Source organism: Natator depressus, chromosome 3, assembly GCF_965152275.1.
Source record: "Natator depressus isolate rNatDep1 chromosome 3, rNatDep2.hap1, whole genome shotgun sequence".
Lineage (NCBI taxonomy): Eukaryota > Metazoa > Chordata > Testudines > Cheloniidae > Natator > Natator depressus.
In genome coordinates, this window is record NC_134236.1 from 203007671 (window position 1) to 203027659 (window position 19989).

A 19989-nucleotide genomic window follows, 5' to 3' on the forward strand; every position below is an offset into this window, starting at 1 on the left:
AGGACGAGGGGGCGGGGTGTCTCTCTTGCCGCTGCCACAGCCCTGGAGCTGGGGAAAGTCACTTCTTTTTCTGGCCACCGCAGCCCTGCACATCCCAAATTCCCCCCATCCCCTCTTCTCACCCCTCTGCGCCCTCCCACCTACTCCCTCTACTCCCCCAGGCCATCACCCTCACCTCACATGTGCATCTTCTCCAGGGTCCAGGCACCTAATTAGTGGAGTCACGCCTGCACGGCTCCACTAATTAGGTGGGTGGCCCTTCATTCCCTCGTGTGCAACCGTCCAGGCGCGCACCTTAGAGGGGCCTATCCGCGGACCACCTGAATGGAGCTCGCAGACCACAGTTTGAGAACCTCTGGCCTAGGTCTACAGTAAAGTTTTCAACAGGAGCCTACGTCTCATTTTCAAGAGAGACTTAGGCCCAGATCCCCAGAGGTGATTAGGCCCCTGACTTCCACTGATGGCAGTGGATGATAGGAGCCTGAGTAACTTTGCAGACCTGGGCCTCAGGCAGTGGTGCAGAGCTGAGAAATCCCCTTACCTTCTCCCTTTTGCGGGGGAGATTCTCCAAGGCACCAACAGCGGCTAGTCCATGGGAGTCGGGGTGCCTAACCACCCCTTTTTGTGCCTTTAAAATGCCCCCTGACCTTTTATGGAAAGTTATTTCAAATTAGAACTAACTAGCAGCCATGTTACCCTCCTGCCTCTGATGGGCAATCGCGGGAGGACTTGGCCTGGAACCCCCTATTCTTCGCACAGGCTAAGAGGCCCTATCCCCACCCCCCTGGGAACTGCAGCCCAGTTCTGAGCCAGTAGCTGGTACGGCACAGTCCATATCCAGCGTGGGCTGCCAGACCCCTCCAGGGCAAAGAAACTAGCCCAGGAGCCACTGGTGACGTTTAAGCGCCACGTGCCAGTAAATGGAAGGCTGGGCACGGGGCCAGTTGCCAAGGCAGTGACAGACAACCTAGGGACTAGTGGTTTTCCTGAAGGCAAGAGGGGTGGATCCTGGGCTTGGAATGAAAAGCTAGGGGCCGTCCCAGCCATGCAGCGACTGTGCCCCACGCCTGCAGCCAGCCAGGGACACGACTGCATGCCCATGGTCAGTCAGCAGGTCATAACCACCAGTGAGTCTTCACCACGCCCAGGCTCTGGTGGCTGCCGAGCCTGGCGCACGGCTGGATTCCTGGAGCTGGGCTGCCAGCGGGGTGGCACCTCCAAGCAGATGGCGAATCCTCCCACCAGTCGCTGTTTAAATCAGTGAAGCTGTTGCTGCTCCAGCAACGTTCAGCTGACGTGCAGATCAGTGTAAAAACCAGAGGGGGAGAGGAGCATATCAGGACAGAGATCGAACTCCTCCAAGTGTCAGCGAGCAAGCGGCGCAGAGCATCCCTCGTCGGGCTCACCTCCAGGAGCAGAAGCAGGGCTGAGCCACCCACGGGTCAATGCAGCCCTCGTCGGTTCCCGAACAAGGTGCAACGAGCATAAGGCCCTACTCCAGCTCAGCATCGTATGGGATCGGGACTCACCTCCCAAAGGCAAACGAGGGGCACCGCTCTGGCGCAATGGGGGTAGCGAAGGACGTCCCAGCCGGGTACGGCGTCACTAGGCAGCACAACAAAGCACGGTGAGATCCCCAAGAATCCTGGTTGGCACAGAAGTACCGGTCAGGCAGCTGCTGTTTAAATACGTCCCTGGGCTGCCAGGACGGTCCCCGTCGATAGCTCCAGGAGCTCAGAGTCCTTAGACCGAGCAATGCAGTGTGTCTTTGGGCCCTGCCGCCTGGTGGACTTCACAACCCTGCGCTAGGCACCCAGGGTCCCTATACCACGCCTGGGCAGAGGTAGCGGCCTATGAATGGCATTCACGGAAGCCAGCAGGCTGGGCCGGGAGCTGCCAAAGCTAGCCAATAGAAAATGCTCAGGAGGGGGTGTGGCCTAGGCCCCGCCCCCCAAATGAGTCAGGCGCGCCATTCGCCTGGGCACCACCCGCACCCAGCCCCCTAGAGCCCTGCTGCAAACAAAGAGAAGGGTCTCTTTAGCCTCTGCCGACAAGAGGCCCAGACTCTGCCCCTGACTAACCCCACAGGGCTCTCACTCCAGCCTGGCTTGGAACCAGCGGGGCTCCCTTTGATGCTAAAGCAGCCCATGCTTTCCACACGAACGCCTGCGGGACCACTGCAAACACAGGACAGTTCAAGGAACAAAATGAGTGCTTAACCAGTAGGGGGCGCAAAGGGGCCCGGTTTAACATAAGTAAATCCACGTAGGTTGTACGGACCAGCACGTGCACCAAGCACTAGTTAGAACTGCCATTAAACAGAGAGAGACTTCGCAACCTCGGCTACATACACACAAGCCTCCTAACTGATCCCCACAGGATCAGACCAGCCGCAGTGTTTTCACCTCCTGCAGTTAGGCTACTCATCTAACATGTAGAAATGACCACCAGCAGGCAGGGCAGGGAGGAATTAGATCCTTCGAGTAAGACGTCCGAAAAAATCCCACCCCTGACAGCACTGAGTGCCGACACAGCTCAGCTCCTACCGAACCGAAGCCAACAGGAGTTTCGTCACCAACTTCAAAGGCAGCAGAGATGGGCTCCTGGCTCAATTGCGTTCAGAAAAGCTGAAGTCACAGCTTGGCCATAGTTCTCCATACAGCTCTTCCCTTCCCGGACAACTCCAGGTTCAAGGCTCACATGGGACGCAGCCAAAACAATGCAGTGGGGAAACTTCCTGGATCCCCAAGCTGGACCAGGGCACAGCTTCATCCAACGCAGCTGGCACTCCCGCCATGTCAAACCCGTCTTGCCAGGGCCCACAGTGCTGTTCAGTGCTCCTCGTACATGGCACATTCCCCTGACGCCCCAGGACCTTCTCTGGGACTTGCTCAAACCATGGAATTAGGAGTGTTGTACTACTTTGCCCTCTGCTCACATCACTCACGAAAGAGCAAGAAAAGCAGAGCGCCACCTTTCCGTTCCGTCCTGCGGCTGGGGGATGGGGCCTTTGGGACACGGAGGGCTCGAGGTCTGTTATGATCCCAGCGCTTTATACCATCAACAGGGGCGTTTGCTGCAGGCGCCTCAAAATAAGACTAGCACAACCCCTAGTTAGCTACACCATTGGTTTAATTGCATTACCATCCAGAAATTCACAAGGACACTTGCCAACAGCCGCCTGGTAACAACAAACAGGGGCATCGTGTACCTTCCAGGCTTCATTCACTCCAAAAGACAAAAATTGCACTGATTGATGAACGAACAAACAGAGTCTTCCCTTTTCGCACATTCATGGATTCCGTTACTACAGAAGGTAAAGGCTTGGAAGCAGCTGGCTGACACAGTCAGGGCTTTCCCAAGGGAACACAGTATTACGAAAAAACAGTATGAAAATTCCTTTACAGATGTATGTCTGCAGTGTGTACTTGTATCCTTTTAAATCTCAAACTAGGAGGTTTTTGGGTCACTAATGGCTTGTGTGTCTTTATCTGCAAAGAACTGAGCATATATTTTAGGAACGTGTAAGGCATTTTGGTAAGTGGAATAGTAAATTCTAGATCTTAGACCCATCAGACAGAAGTTCCTTCCTTTGAACCATTGTCTTCCCCCTGGAAGAGAGAAAGAGCAGAGCAGGTTATAGGATTGTATACTAAAAACAATGTGTTCTATAGTTGAGGAAGCAGGGATTCTTAGGGACAGGGTTTATCTAACAATTATGTCAATATCATAATGGCAGAGACTGGATTCAACATTTGACTCAAGAACCCCTGATCAGTGATGTTAACATAAATGCCCTACAGACCAGATCTGGCCTTCTGGCCATGCAGTTAGATTAACTTTTGTTGGTGGAAGAGACACGCTTTTGAGTTCCACAGAGCTTTTCCTCAAGTCCGGGAAAGGTACTCAGTGCCACAGTGAAATACAAGGTGGAAGAGATTAAGCATAAGGAGTTAACACATGTTGCAAGAAACCATTCAAAGTGAAGTGGGTAATTAATACCTCTGCACACATAGGAAAAGAAAGAGGAGGTTACAGATCCTTTAATGAGACATAAAACCAAGGTCTCTATTGAATCCATAATTTTGTGTGTCTAGCAGAGTTATGAATTTAAGTTCCCAGGCTCATCTTTAGAAGGTGCATCAAATGCCTCAACAACTACACGTGTAAAACCAGACAATCTTCATGTTCTCAGATGAACTCACAGGAAAACGATAAAAAGACAAAAAAAATCCCACCCTATCTCGTGTGGGTGAACTCTTGCTACAAAGCGATCACTCCACGTCTGACCTCTCAGTCCTCATCCTCAAAAGAGAACTGGCACAACACCTTCAAAAGATGAGCCTGGAAGTTTAAATTCTGTGATGCTCCAAGTACTTTTCCCAGACCTGAAGAAGAGCTCTGCGGAGCTCAAAGGCTCGTCTCTTTCACCAACAGGAGTTGGTCCAATAAGAGAGATTGCCTCACCCACTGTGTGTGTCTCTCATACCCTGGAACCAACACGGCTACACCACCACTGCGAACAGTCCTACTGTCCAGAATCTGACTTTTTGTTGAAAAAGTTGGTAAGGGGAAATGGACTTCTCTACTCTATGTCCTGCCACTGCTAAGATCAGCCTGGGCGGTGTATGAGTGCTCCTCTTGTAAAGTTCCCATTTTTGTATATTATGCATGTACGTGCACACGCTTGCATGACCTCTGAAAGATGGTCTCATGGTTAAAGCACTGGGCCGGGACTCGGGAGATCTGGGCTCTGTTGCCAACTATCAGATTCCCTGCGTCCTCGGGCAAATCACTTCATCGCCGAGTCTCCATTCCCCACCCTTTGATTCATCTATTACAACTGTAAGAGACGATCCCTTCCTACGTGTCTGTGCCGTGCTTGGCATAACAGGGTCCCAATCTCAGTTGTGGCTTCCTGGTTCGACCCGCACACAGTTACGTTCCATTTGAAGACAGGTGCAATACCGTTTCTTGAAGCTGCTCTTTCAATTTCTTCACTGCTTCTCTTTCTTTGGCCAGTTGTCCCTGGGTAATCTTCAATAGCTCTTGGAGTTTGGTAGCAGCTTGTCCCAAGTCCTTCGTTAACTTCTTCTCCTTCTCAAGTCTTTCCTGCACACAATTGAAGTAAACTATTATTTGCAATAACTAGATCGATCGTTTTCTGGTCACTGGAGAAAGGGAGCAGCAGCATTCACAGGCCGCTCCCACCTCTCAGAGCCCCTGGAGAGGTTTTTGCGATGGGGTTGCACTCTGGTTTTTGTTTGACAGTGGAGAAACCTCTGCTCAGCTCCCTGCATACGTAACTGATGCTCATCCCCACATTTCACAGGTTGCTCACCCTTAATGAGAGTCTCCGTGCAAGAACATAGAATCAAGACTTGCTTCTGCACGACAGGCATTTGCCAGGATCTCATCTCCCCACCAATTGTCTAGCCACCTTCTGTGCTGGGGCCAAAGCAATGGATGGCCCTGTCCAGCACAGTCAGCTGACCCCATTCCTTCCTGTATGAATCTGACTGGTGTCGGAGGACACGCTGGTTGCCAGTCACTAGCCAACAGAGGCAGAGTCTCAGAGCTGCTCCTTACCTGCCTGCTCTCCTTCCCCACTAGTGCCATGGACCAATGGGAATGAGCAGGATGGGGCTCAGACTCACCTAAACACCCTGCCACACTTGATGCCAGGGTTGAAGGGAGAAGCAGCCCTAGAGTCTTATTTCCTCTCCCGCTCCACCTTACAAGGGCCAGATCCCACAGCCGGGGCCTGGGGAGCTCTGTCGGCTGCAGCGAGACATCGCACGAGGAAGGGCTGGAGGCGAGGCCCCAAACAGTGCAACGCCCGACGTGAGACGTGGCTTCAGGATCCAGCCCTCAGGCCCGAGTCAGGGACCGCAGCAATAGCAGTGAGCGCGCCCCTAGTACTTACCCTGCGTATGGCTTCCCTTCCCTGGCTTGGCAACCATCCCCCCTTGCTGCACAGCACGCATGGTGCTGCTTCCAGGCAGGGCTGCATTCTGGGCTGCTAGGGGGACCCAGACTTCCCGCTTCGTAGGTTACAGCTGGCCCGGCAGCTGCCAGCATTGAGCGCGATGCCCCTGCCCCCTCCGGTCCCTCACAGGGTTAGGCCCGCAGGCTCGGGAATTCTCACCCAGCCTGCAGGGGTACCCTCATGCTACCGGAGCAGCAGAGAGAGACTGGAACCAAAATCTGGCCCAAGGCGCCCTTCGCCCGCCTGGGCTTGCAGACCCCACGCTGCAAGGGGGGGGGGGCGTGCAGGGAATTACCTTCAGGTGCTGAACCTCCTCCGTTTCCGAGGATGCCACGTTGGCAGCAGATCTCAGCTTTTCCAGTTCCGCTTGCAAACTGCGCACCGAGTTCTGCGCCTGCGGTTTCAGGAATTGGAGAGGTCAGTCCTACCCGACTCGGGTACTTGAGAATCAAACGGGTGGTCGTCAGACAGGGCGCAGAGGGCGTGGCCCAGAAGAGCAGAGAGGAAGCTCAGCTGGCCAAGAATCCCAGCGCCACGTGGCAGTGGGTATAGCGACATTTATGCTTAGCCATCGGCGCAGAGCTCCATTACGCTGCAGTGAGTACACTGCTCTCAGTGGCTACGCTGAGGAATCATCTCAAACTAATCTCAGCTTAAAATTTAAAGGTAAACCCTCATGACCACCACACGCTACCTTCTCGCACTGCAGGTACCCGTGGCAGACTGCGAACAGAAACTAGCCGGTGCACTGCAGGCCTTGGCATTACTTGGGCCTGCAAGTTTGCCAGCAGAACGCACACATCAGCCTCAGGAAGTTTTAAAGATCCCTCTGCGGCCACGCCCCTCCCAGCAGCCATGATGGTTTGCTCCTTGGAAAGAGGCAGGCCAAGGCAATATTTCAAACAGCCTTCATTCATTTCACGCTAGAATTAACCGGCTAGCATGTGCGCCCAGAGCAGACCTGTGTTCTGCTCCTCCACCACCCCATGAGCAGCTGCGTGGAACATCGTAGCATCTTCCCCAGTAGCACTGGGGCCAAAAGCAGCCAGCCTGTCCTCCCCGCATTTACAGGCCAGGGTCCTATTGGTTAAATTCAGGCTAGTTTTCCACTTTTTTGTAGAGCTGCCTTATAAAACAAAACACACTCCAACGAGAGCCAACTCGACCCAGCGGAAGCAGACTGTGGGAGTCGTTTTCCTGCAGCCCAGAGACAGACTTCACTATTTAAAGTAACTCATTGGGTTGTTACCAGCATTTTACAACAGGTGATTAAAGAACCAAACTTGTTGCTTTCAGTTTTAGGTCTTTGTCAGTAATAGGCATAGACAAAAGGCCAGAAGGGATGGCGACCATCTATTTTGACCTTCTGCCATCCCGCCCATATTAACAGCTCGGAAGAGCCAGCGTAATGAAAATTCTGCTATGCTGGTGATCACATGCAGCCTTTCAAAAGGACTTTCCCCCCTCCATCGGTTTAAACACAGCCCTTCTGTCTGGAGGGAAGCGAAGCCCCCCCAATTCCTTTTCACAGACAGCAGACCAGAGAGAGTCACACGCAGGTTCGAACTTACTTCTTCAAACTCCAGCGCTAGCTTCTGCCTCAGTGCTTGCTCGTTATCCACATTTGCTTCTGTTTGTTCCAGCTGCGTTTTCAACTGCAGAGAAACCAAAGTGAATCAGTCACACTGGAAAGATCAACTGGAGCGGACGTGACGCCGAAGCCTGCTACACGTAGATAAATGGAGACAGACCCTAGAGCGTTCCCCAAAGCCCTGAAGGGTAGCTGCCAGGCCCTGCTTCCAATCTCTAATCCCCAAAGGCTTCCAAGATTAAGCAAAAGGAAATCTCTAGCCAGGAGTTTTACACTTCCAGTCTCTGCCCAATTTGGTGCTATACTCCCGCCTTGTTCCAACCCCAGCAACTTGAACTGGAGCCGCTTGCAAAGGCCAAGAGTAGACTGAACCACCCATGTCATCTGACAGCTCCCCACCACTTGGGCAACACAGCACCTTGGGGAAAACTCCACAATGGACAGGATTAAGACCCAAAGAGCAGAGAACACAGCTTGTGGGGTCAGTACGCTAGTGAGGAGAGAAAGATTAGGCTGAAAGACTCTCAGTTAATTCCTGTAACCCAACTCCGGTTAGTGAGATTAGAAATCCAATCCTACACAAAGTCTTTGCCCCTCTGAATTCTGATCCTTAGCCCAAGAACCCCTATAAGACCACCCTCCAAGGCCTCACATGGTGACTGCCCTCCCCTTGAGTAGACAAGACAGCACCCTGTAAAACCAGCCAGAGAGAGTACATGGAGTTCAGTGTAATGGATTCTCTCACTTCAAGAACCCAGTGCATCAACTCTGCAGGACTCCCTGCCCACCCATCTTCTGACCCGGGATCCCCTAAAGCTGCCACTAAGCCCAGGAGTCATCCCACTGTCATCTAACAAGGAGGTCTCAAAAGCAGGGAGCACTGCTCAAAGCCAGACCTCATTCCCGCTCAAAAAGTGATCAGATGATGGTCTCACTGCTAAGGCATGGGGCTGAGACTCTGGAAATCTGGGCTGGATTGCCAGCTCTGACACAGATATCCTGCATGACCCTGGGCAAGTCACTTCATCAGTTCCCCCATGTGTAATGCCACTTCCTTCCTCCCACCCTGCGTGATATCTACTTCAACAAAGCTCTCTGGGGCAGGGGCTGTCTGTCTCTTACTAGGTCTCTGTATAGCACCTAGCGCAATGGGGCCCTGGTCTCAGCTGGGGCCCACTAGAACTACGATAAGAAAGTGGGTTTTTTAAATCCTCTCTTTACAAATGGGCCATGGTAAGAATATTTGTTACGTGAAGCTTGTTCCCCTCCCTTATCTAGTTAAGAAAATTAACCATCTCAATAGAAGCCCCAGAGAAACAGCACAACACACACGGTCTACAGTCATCAGTGAAGCCATACACAATTATCATGCAGGTGCCGAGCAGGAGATGGGACAAGTGCAGTCATTAATCAGTGCCTTAGCGTGCAGTGGTCTCACCGCCCTAACCTCGAGGGCCTCGCACTCGCTTGGGTCAGCCTGCGACCCAGCTGCTTCTCCATCATGCACGTGGTTCTTCATCTCCCTCAACTGCTGCCTGACCTGAAACAAGGACCAGCAAGCCTGGCTCAGTGACACACAGTGGCGGTCAAGGTGCGGGCGAAGGTTTGAGGTAGGGAGGGTGGCCAATGGAAAAGGCTCCTGGCAGCCAGAAAAAGTAGGAACGCAGCTGTGGTCAGATTTGTTCTGATGCCTGAACAAGTCAACTGGAAGTTAGCTGAGCAACGGGGGAGAGATTCCCAGAGCTGCCTAAGAGGATGAGACACCCAAATCCCACTGCGCTCCTTCGGAAATCGCAGAAGGGATCCATGAAGATCAAAACACAGCACATCCTCCTGAAACCGCCCAAAAGTAACAGTTCAAAGTTTATCAGACCAGACTCAGTGACATAAGAACAGCTGCAACCTCACTGGTATGGATGGGGTTCGCCAGGTACCCGCAGCAGTGAAATTCACCTGCCACGAACTCAACCCTATGGAAGGGTTACAAGAACAGACCCTGATCCTGCAGTGGAATCCCCACAGTCAGACTTCTCTGTTTACATGTGCTCCTAGGGTTCCTCAGAGACACAAGGATCAGATCCAGGTGGAGCCAACTGGAGGATCAGGGCCAGGGCATCAGTCCATGTTTTCCGAGTGCAGTAGCTGTTAAATGGATAGTCGGTAACATTACAGGGAGGGCGTGGGGCTGATAAATTCAGTCTTGCTTTCCAACAGGTCATCTGCGGAAGGAATCCCAAACACGGCTGATTTTGCAACGGATCCAGAAGACACTAGAGCTTGCATTCGGATTCTGTAAAGGATTTACTTCTCTGGGGAGCGGGACATTCACAGTGCAATAGCAATCGAAAGGCAGGGAACCGCTTTAATACAACACTCTATTAACTGCCTGAGAACTCCTTGGTTAGCAGCTTATCACACAAAAATGACTCAACCATGATGGTGGGCGGGGAAGAAGTGTCCTAAGTGGGGTCTTTCTACAACTTTTTTCTAAGCCACGCAGGCCAAAATTGGGGTCTGAGCAGGGACACTGCACCTTGCCTGCATTTGTTTAAAGGACATTTATTTTTAAAGTGGTCTCCACTTCCGTTATGAACAGCAACATTCCCAAGGAGAGCTGCAGAGCCAGCGGCTGCTATCAAGAGAAGCCAGCGTAGATTTCTACTCAGCCTGCCAAGGTGCCCTGCAGTCGCTCAACCCATTCCCAGTGTTGCCCTGCCCTTTACGGAGACGTGGGTGGAAGGTTAGAAGATTTACAACCAGTCCTGTTCTGGGAAAAAGAGATGAAAATAGAAGTTGCTAAATACCTGCGACTGCTTCCCTGTTTGACTGCTCTAATTACTCCTCCGCAGCAGGTATAGATCTGTGACAACTACCTGAATGATCCAAATGATTAGATTTACAGTGCACGGGAGGCTTTCATTATTCAAAAGAAGCTATAACCAGACACCAGATGGTCCACTGTAGAGGGAGATTTTGAACTGCCTGGCTCTCGTCCATTTAAAAAGTGTAAACAACCCTCAGGATTTTATCACGAGTCTCCCAATATCAAACTCCTTTTCTGAAAGCTCCAGTTCCTGGAGTTACACAACTACGTGAGAAGCACAGCTTTTGTTTAAAAAATAAATCAATCAATAAATAAAGCTTCTAGCCCTCACATTGGGAAAGAACAGCTTGAAATGTGAGCCTTAAGGTTCCCAGCCCCGGAAAGCAAATAAGAATCCAGCATAAAAGATTCTGGCATTTTTAAGACAAACTCATGATTTGTTAACCCTTAGGGGTGGCAATCCTGTTAACTTCTTAACACTTCCCCTTCTTACAGGGCAGTCGCATCACATTGATCAAATGGGTTCAGAGACAGACAGGGCAAACTTCATAGATTTCTATGGCTAATTCCTACATACAGAAAAGCCAGTTTCAAAAGGAACCCAAAGAAAGATTCCTCCAGCCAACAGATGATCTATAAAGACATCTAAGGGACCCCGGATGCCCTCAGGATCCCTCCCATAAGGGGACCTACTGCCAAATCCAATGGCAATCAACCAAGGAACGTGTGCACATATGTATTAGACAGACACTCTGCACTAAAATAATATTAAGGTGGCAAAATCAAGCACTCTTAACGTAGGAAATGCCAGAATTAAGGCTACCTTTGCAACCTCGGCCCGTGTTACGCAGGAGGTCAGACTAGATTATTGCGTGGTCCCTTCTGGCCTTAAAAGTCGGTGAAAAGATTACACTGGCATTTCCCAATTTACGTGCTAGACTTCGCAACCTTAACATTCTTCTAATATAGTGGTGTGTGAACGCAAGGTACGGGGAGTGAGTCAATTTGTTATTTGATCCATGAAGTTGAACCCTGGACCCATGAGAGCATCATTCTCTGTGCCCAGAGAGTCAGTTCGCATGGTAACTCCTCGACACGCTGAAGATGACCCAGTAGCGCTTAAGTCCTGGCTGGGTTATATATATTTTACAGCAGCTTAAATTCATGCTTCCGCCTGGGAATTATCCAGCATAGCTGGAACCCTGAAAAATCTGGTCTAATCACGAAAGCAACAATGAGAAATCGCAAAAAGAAAGTTTCATGGTGTGAAACCCTTTGCCACCTTCTTCAGCATTTTCAAAACACAAATCCCCCTAGCAGATGGTTCCACAGGCATTTGGAGTTGGACACAGTTGAAGTCAGACCCCATGCGGAGTTCAGTGGAGATCTGGGAAATTCATCAGTGTCACAGAGTCGTACGTCTCTTCTAGCTAACCACAGCTTACAACAGCTTCCCAGCCTGCCGCTCTCCACCGAAGAGCGCCTCTGCGTTCGGTCTCATTGACACTAGGAAGTTGTGGAGGTACTGGTATAACTGAAATGCTACAATCCCCTCCAGTGTTGGCAGAGATATGCCAGGATAAGAGTGCTTTATGCCAGCATAGCTATTCCTGAACACGAAGGGGACTTTAATCCACTTTGTAAGTTAATTCAGAACAATTTTGAGCATTCCCATGTAGACAAGCTCTAAAGATATAAAGGTACCTGTACCTGTGTATCAGTAGAGCTGCATCCACACTACAGATTGTACCGATACATCATTACAAATAATCACACCCCTCACCAGAATAGTTCTACAGAGACAACAACTTTTACGGGTCGACCCAACCTTAGATTAGCTATTATCTAGCAATTAGCCATTACCAGCGCAAGCTCCTTGCTCTGTTTCTGTGCTTCTGCTTTTGCTGCGTCCAGCTGTTCTTGGGATTCAGAGAAGAGCTGTCTCAACTGGAAAAAAGAAGAGGGAAGTCAGCATCTGTGTTAGTGTCTGGAAGAAGCTTGGGAGTTTGGAGTGGCAGGGAGAAGAAGCAGCATATCAGTTACATAAGAACGGATGTACTGGGTCAGACCAAAGGCCCATTTAACCCAGTGTCCGGTCTTCCGACAGCAACAAGTGCCAGATGCTTCAGAGGGAAGGCACAGAACATGGCAATTAGCAAGGGATCCATCCCCTGTCATCCAGTCCCAGCTTCTGCTAGTAAGTAGTTTAGGGACATCCACAGCACGGGGTTGCGTCCCTGCCCATCTTGTCTAATAGCCATTAATAGGCCTATCTTCCATGAACTTATCTAATTCTTTTTTGCACCCAGTTATACTTTTGACCTTCACAACATCCCCTGGCAATGAGTTCCACAGGTTGAATGTCAGCTGTGTGATGTCTGCTTTAAACCTGCTGCCTATTCATTTCATTTGGTGACTGCATTCTTGTGTTACGTGATGGGATAAACAACACTTCCTTACTCACTTTCTCAACAGCAGTCATGACTGTATAGACCTCTATCGTATCCCGCCCAAGTTGTCTCTTTTCCAAGCTCAGCAGTCCCAGACTTTTCACTCTCTCCTCAGATAGAAACCGTTCCATCCCCCGAATCATTTTCATTGCCCTTCTCTGCACCTTTTCCAATTCTAATAGATCTTTTTTGAGATGGGACAACCAGAACTGCACACAGTATTTAAGGTGTGGGTGTACCATGGATTTACATAGTGGCATTAGAATATTTCCTGGTTTTATTATCTAGCCTTTTCCTGATTGTTCCTAACAATCTGTTGATATTTTTTACGGCTGCTGCACACTGAGCAGACATTTTCAGAGAACTATCCATGACAACGCCAAGATCTTTCTTGAGCGGTAACAGCTAATTTAGAGCCCATCATTTTGTAGAGATGGGATGACGTTTTCCAATGTCCATTACTTTGCACTTATCAACTGATCTCCCCAAGTTAGCCTGGCCCCTTGTCAAGGGATCAGGGAGCAAAGGATGGCAGGCTAGACCCTGTTTAGGAAGCTTTCAGCCTTGCCCAGCAGACCGCTAGGCCCAGCACTCAGCCCCTAGAACAGACGACACAAGAAAAATGTCAAGCAAGCACCCCTCAAGCAAGCACACAAACAAAATCTCACTCACCCCCTAGGCTCACGTAGGCGCTCCTCCTGCACCCAGAGAACCCCCTCGTAAAACTTGCCTGTTTGCTGCTCCCATTCGCTAGTTGGTTTGCAAATATGCTAGGCCTCTCTCCTCCCACTTCACACCTCTGCTCTCCCAGCTGCTTGGTGCCCTCTTTCGTGCTGTCCTCCCCATTCGGGAGAGTTTCAAATTCAACCCGGCAAGAGCCTCTCTGTCCTAAGCTACTGCTTCCAGGGACCCTTTCACACCATTATGCCACCCAGCATGCAACGCCTCACCTTGGCCTGCGTCTGTTTACCTGACATTACACACCTTTGGGGCACGGAGCGGTCTGGGTTTGTCAGCACCATGTACACTTATGGTGCGAGGGCTAGGACCAGAACAGCTAAATCATCGTCAAGAAAGCAACCTCTTTACCTGCCAGCATCTTGAAAGAGATCTATGACTGGCTTACCAAAGGAACCCGAGTTAGGCACCCAACTCCCACTACAATTCAACGGGACTTGGGTGCCCGACTCCCTAAGGCACCTTTGAAAAAACAACAGGTTTGAGAGCCAAGCCTGAAGACTCAAAGCCCATTTTAAAGAGGTTGTTTGTCCATCTGTGAGCAGAGGCAGGCTAGTGAAGTAGGATCCACATCTCTGGCTAGTGAAGGTGTAGCAGGTCCGGCCGGGGCCTAGCGGTCACCATGCCAACCTGCTGCCCATTTTGGAGCCACTCCTTCCCTTTCAAACCCTTCGGAGTTAGTCTGCAAATCGAAGACTTCTCTGTTCTAAGCAGTTCTTCGGCTTCTACGGGCACAGGAGGTGGAGCATCTCACCCCTCACCCGGCCGGCTCGTTTAGCAAGGCCGACAGCAGGCAGCATATTTACACACAGACGCAAGGTTTCCTTTAGGCTTTGCAAAGCCATGAATGACTGAGGCGTTCCGCTCTCACCCGAGCCAACCCCGCACTCTGTTCAGTACGCAAGCAGCTCTAGCTCAGTCCCACCTGAAGCTAACTCGGCTGCTTGTCTTCAAACACCAGATTTGATGTTAAGACAAGCCCCAAAGACAAAGCCTGGTGGGTCTGCAGGGAGAGGAGTGGGCAGTGCCCTCTGTGTCTTCTGACACCCACGGCTTCATTTAGCTGCTCCTTCTAAACCCTAATGCCAGGGGAATTCATCATCAGCCATTCAGAGATGCTCGGGGTGTTTAAAAACTCAAAAGGAGCGACGGTTCTGCACAACTCTCCGTTCACTTCAAGTCAGGAATGGATCCAGCTGTTAACGAGGCAGATACCACCTAGAGTATTCTCCTGGAGGGGAAGGATGAGCTTGCGGCTAGCACACTGGACTAAAGCTCTGGAGATTCCTGGCCCCGATTAGCCTCAGTCTCTCCCCACCTCCCCAAACAGATGACCAACACTTACTGCTTCAACTTCTTTTGTGTAGTTCTGGCGTTCTGAACTGGCAGTCTCCAAGTGATTTTCCAACTGTGCTTCCAGAAGAGAAGTATATTCCTTCAGCTGATTAAAACAAGGAGAGCCCGGTGATTTGATTAGTCATGATGGAGGTGTTCATCTGTTTGCATATCTAGCCTCTCTAGACCAGCAAGACCAATTCTCCCAACCTCCCCACCCCCAGAGGGCTTTAGAAGAAATGATAAATCGCCTCTCTCCTGGCAACATTAAAAGGGAAGTTCTGGGGATGCAGCAGAAATTAGTACCCTTTCCTTCTGGAGTAGGAGAGAATGTCCATACCTGGTCTGTGTTCTGGAGCTCTGCCCTCACCTGGTCCACAGCCTCTGCAAGAGATTTCACTTGGACTTGGGACTACACCAAGCGTTGACCCCCCCAAAAAAAATGGAAAGAAAGAAATAAAGTGTTAATAAGCCGTATTTCCCAGCGTGGACTCTCCTCTAAAATGTCTCCTACAAGCGACTAAAAATGGCACAGTGCGGTTAGCCTGTAAACTCTTTGAGGGAGAGACCATTTGTTGCGTTTGTACAGCACCTGGCATAACTGGCCTCCTGATCCAGGATTGGAACCTTTAGGTGCTGCCGCATTACTAACCGCATCCAAAAAAGGACGACGATACAGTCATCCCTGCAAACTAAGCCAAGGATCTGAGAGTCAAGCTGGGTTCCTCCCTTCTAATGAGTCACCACTGAAGTCAGTAGAATGTTTTCTATTGGCCGCATTTGATGGGGAAAAATGGCTTTTTGAGGGCATCGACATTTTTGCTGAAGAATCCAAAAATCAATCCATCAATCACCACCACCTGAAATTTTGTTGGTTTTAAACTGAACATTTTTGAAGTTTGGGTTTTTCAATGAAAACCTCAATGGAAAATTAACACAAAAAAAGCCACCATCCATAGTTTTTGTTTTTCAGGAGGAAAACGTCATTTCCTGACCAACTCTAGTCACCAACCATGACAAATCTGTTGGCCATACTATGCTCAGCTACATCCATGCAACCTCACCAACTTCACATTACACGCATGGGCAAGACAGAACATAATATGGCCAGCAGAATCTTGATTTCATGCACCGCCATCACAGGAAAGAAGCCAGCTTCTCTCAAAACTCTGGTGTTTATGGGAGTGGGAGTTACACATACCCCTTTTAACCAGAGTAAATTTAACATTATCTATTTGACACAAATACTGAGCTCCACAATGCTAAGCTTAGACACTTCTGAATGTAAAATCTTTTTAGAGGGACATTTTAAATTCCTTTATAATGTAGTATGCCCAGGCAAGTTCTCATGAACACCAGCTAAGGAATAAGAGATCAGCCACACCCCTTCATTCCCACACTCTCTAAAGGGTTATCCTTTTAAGAGGACAGCCTCTTGCTCAGCCTTTATGCACCATTCTGCCCAGAGTATCTCTCGTCTGCAGCGAGACAGACAGCTGGAGAGGATTACACACACTGTGGGTGGCTTGAATGGGGCTCTTTTGGTGACGCGTACCAGTGTACGCTCCAATGCCAGCATCAATCCAGACTTGTAGAGGTAGCCAATTTCCTCTACAGCGGGGAGTCCCAAAAGTAGCACGGAAAAACAGCTTTGCAAAGAACGCCGTGCACTCTCTGCTCCAACACAGCCAGCTCTTTGAACATCAACGTTCTGAAGGCTTTCCAGACTCCCCTGCATGGAGTGGAGGTGCCGAGTTTGATTCTTGAGCTTGGATGCGAATGTTGTAAGGTAAGTAATGGAATACCGTCACCAGCTCAAGAGGCAGAATGTGTGTGTCAGGATCTCAGCAAGGCAGAAGCTTATACAGAGGGCATCTTTCCTTCTCACCTCCCAGCACGTGCCCACGCCATATTGCAGAGGGCAAAGAAAGTGCTATCTTTATTTAAGAAGACGTGTTTTTACACCAAGTTCAACCCCAGAGCCTTTTAAAGATGTGCCCCTCCCTAGCAAGGGACCTCTAAAAGGCCTTGCATTTCATAGATTGAGGCCAGAAGGGATCATTCTGATCCCCTTGTTATTTACAGCATTAGACGCGTCACCAACCCATTGGTTCCCAGCACCTATAGGCAGCCAGCACCCCAGGGATTCCTGCTCACACACACAGACGAGAATCTTTAGGATGCACCTTTTGCAGTTCCTCTTCAGACGCCGTCAGCTTTGCTTTCCACACGTGCTCCTCCTCCTCCACACTCTTCTGCAGGTCTTTGAGCATTCTTTCCTGCCGAGGGAGAAGGGACAGAAGTGTGAGGCTGGGCAGGTGGAGAAGGGAAGGCTCACTGGGGGGGCGCATTAAAACTGCTGTCGAGGCAGGAAGTTATGGGCATGGTCCAGCTTCCACTGAAATCAATAGGTCAGCTTGGCTTATAGGTTCTTTAGGGAAGCAGCCACCGCCTGCTGGATTCAGTACTGGACTGTCTCTGCAAAACTAGGGGAGGAAGGGACCCACCACCATGGAAGAACTGCTAGGCGTCTTCTCACATTGTATCGAGCACCTGATAATGGGTGTGTGGGGAACAGGGGCACTGAGGGGTGGGGACTGATTTACCCACGGTCACAGTACGTCAGCATCAGAGTCAGGAAGAGAACCCAGGTCCCCCCACCTCTTAGGGCTTGTCTTCACGTACAGTGCTATAGTGAAGACCCTACTAGGCCAATGGGAGAGCTTCTCCCGTCAGCATAGTTAATCCGCCTCCCTGAGAGGCGGTAATGGAGACCTGGCCCTAGGCTAGTACCTTACCCACTACACCACCCTGTCTCTACTTGCTCCAGACCACCCCTTTCACAGGATGGGGGAGGGATAGCTCAGTGGTTTGAGCATTGGCCTGCTAAACCCAGGGTTGTGAGCTCAATCCTTGAGGGGGCTATTTAGGGATCTGGGGCAAAAATTGGGGATTGGTCCTGCTTTGAACAGGGGGTTGGACTAGATGACCTCCTAAGGTCCCTTCCAACCCGGATATTCTAGGATTCTATATTCTCAAACCATGCTGTAGCAGAGCCATGGCATTTCAAGGGCAGTTCTATTGTAATTACTAAGAAATAAGAATGCTAGATGGATTCGGACAGCAAATATTTTTAACCAAGCTCTGCAAAAAACCTCCAAACAACGGCTGCAAGTCACATGCATCCCATCTGTGCAGTGTCTTCAGAGACTACAGACATGGTTTGGCTGTCACAAAGTCAGTTGGCTTCGTAAGTGGCAAGAAAGGTGGAGTGGTACTTTCAGCGAAGAGGAGAAACGGCCTGAATGGCTTAACCTACCGTCTCAGCAAGAATCGTTCTGTACTGCTCACATTCTGCTTGTAAAGTGCTCTGCGCCTCTTCTGCTTCCTTTAATTTAAGCGCGGAATCCTGAAAGAAAAAGGAGTTTTATAGGGGGCCCCCTTCTCACCGTGCCCCCAAGAGCTGCTGCTAGATTTGATGTTGGTCTGTAGCTGCTAAGCCTTACACCAATGCCCACAGAAAGCAAGATATTTGGAGCATGGCTGTCCAGTGCTTACGAGATCACTTACAAGAGATTCTGTTTTAGCTGTCTGCTGCTCTAGCATTCCCAGACTCTTCTCCTTAAACTCCTGTAGCCACACCCCGTAAGCCTGATTAAACAAATAAAAACAGAGCATCAGTTGGTCTCTCTCATTCCTTCACTGGCGCAGCTATCTGCTCACCTTCCAATAGCATGAGAATATTAGTGCCGACCTGTTGTGGAACTACAGTGATCTGCGGGAAGAGAGAAAGCAGCGTCTGCTTTGTTTGCGTCTGAATTGCGCTAAGCTGCTGCTCCAAATCCTCCTGAAAGAGAAAACATAGGTTTTCATGAACTCAACTTAAGTCAGCACCTTAAGATCCCAGCTGTTCTCATTTCACCGAGGTCAATGGCATTATGCTGATTTATCCAAAGCTGAGGGCCTGGCCTTTGTTTTGCAGTCGATACTTCACTGCAGAAGAGGGGAGGGAAAAAGAACCAAAAACAACAAAACTTGCACAAATCTCCACAAGGCTAGTTACGCAAGAACAGAGGAGTCGAGTTCCCAGTCTGAGACGCCCATCTGATGAGGTCAGCATCCCGTGCGGTGATGGTGCACATCTCTATACGAGTCGGAAACGCGGCAATATTGACGAGCCATATGCATCATCTTCCTTTCATCATAACATTTACAGAACGTTACAACACTGCTACCTGCCCACACCATTGCCAGGGACACGCCAACATTGAGAGAGGAAAAACACCAACACCTCCGTACAAAGTTTGTTTTCACAGAATTCAGGCGGTTAAGTTATGGGAGACCGCTGTTGAAAAGATAATTTCACTGTAGCACTCAATAGTCTCTCTGCACTGTTCCTTCGCCATGCGTGGTAGTTGCAGGATCAAGCCCCAAGAGTAAACGATTGTGGCAAAGTTTTATTGGAAGAGCTGTAAGGGGTCAACATGCACAGAGAGTAATCACAAGGCTTAAACAGAATCTGTGCAAACAGAGAGATGCTGAAATTCAGTTTAGAAACTAACAGGTCCCTCATTCTGTAGCTGCTCCCCAGCAGCAGAGTCTGGCTCCAAAGAACAGCCCCCCCTTTGTTACTGATAGAGACAAGACTCACCTTCGCTTTTGTGGAAGAAAGCAACTTTTCTTCACGCTCTCTCTCAGCCGAGGCCAAAGCTTCCATTGCTTTCCAGTTCTTCTCGCGAAGACCCTGTCGGGACAGACGCACGCAGGAATAAGCCACACGCTGCCACGGAGACCACCACAAGGTTTGCTTAGCATGATGTTACTTGCTGCTATTGGAAGTTATGGATCCACATCACGGAGCTGCGGGGGGGGGGGGGGGGGCAGGGGGCAGATTCTGATGATCCCATTTAGGAAGCCAGATTTTGCTTAGGCTCCTAAATCTTGCGATACACCCTCTGCGTATGTGCCCATACACGTGGATTCTCACTGCAGTGGTCCGATACCTTAAGATAATCAGGTATGAACCTCATTATTTGCAGTCACAGCCCATCGAGTGTCCTGG

At 50.0% G+C, this 19989-nt stretch overlaps 1 protein-coding gene across 4 annotated transcripts in view; it reads right to left on the reverse strand.

Annotated features, from left to right (window-relative positions):
• Positions 1 to 3114: 3114 nt before the first annotated feature.
• Positions 3115 to 19989, reverse strand: part of RRBP1 (ribosome binding protein 1) — a 55185-nt gene continuing 38310 nt past the window's right edge. For 3 of the 4 annotated variants that reach the window (XM_074949706.1, XM_074949709.1, XM_074949707.1), the window contains exons 12-24: positions 19579 to 19671; positions 18682 to 18774; positions 18498 to 18578; positions 18247 to 18336; positions 17114 to 17206; positions 15268 to 15339; positions 14938 to 15033; positions 12268 to 12351; positions 9028 to 9120; positions 7561 to 7644; positions 6285 to 6383; positions 4969 to 5112; positions 3115 to 3611 (exon numbers count right to left, since the gene is read on the reverse strand). In XM_074949706.1, coding sequence (XP_074805807.1) covers positions 3573 to 3611; positions 4969 to 5112; positions 6285 to 6383; positions 7561 to 7644; positions 9028 to 9120; positions 12268 to 12351; positions 14938 to 15033; positions 15268 to 15339; positions 17114 to 17206; positions 18247 to 18336; positions 18498 to 18578; positions 18682 to 18774; positions 19579 to 19671 — 1161 coding nt within the window. In that variant the 3' untranslated portion in view covers positions 3115 to 3572. The remainder of the gene's footprint in view (positions 3612 to 4968; positions 5113 to 6284; positions 6384 to 7560; positions 7645 to 9027; positions 9121 to 12267; positions 12352 to 14937; positions 15034 to 15267; positions 15340 to 17113; positions 17207 to 18246; positions 18337 to 18497; positions 18579 to 18681; positions 18775 to 19578; positions 19672 to 19989) is intronic. The other variant, XM_074949710.1, reaches the window with a different exon arrangement.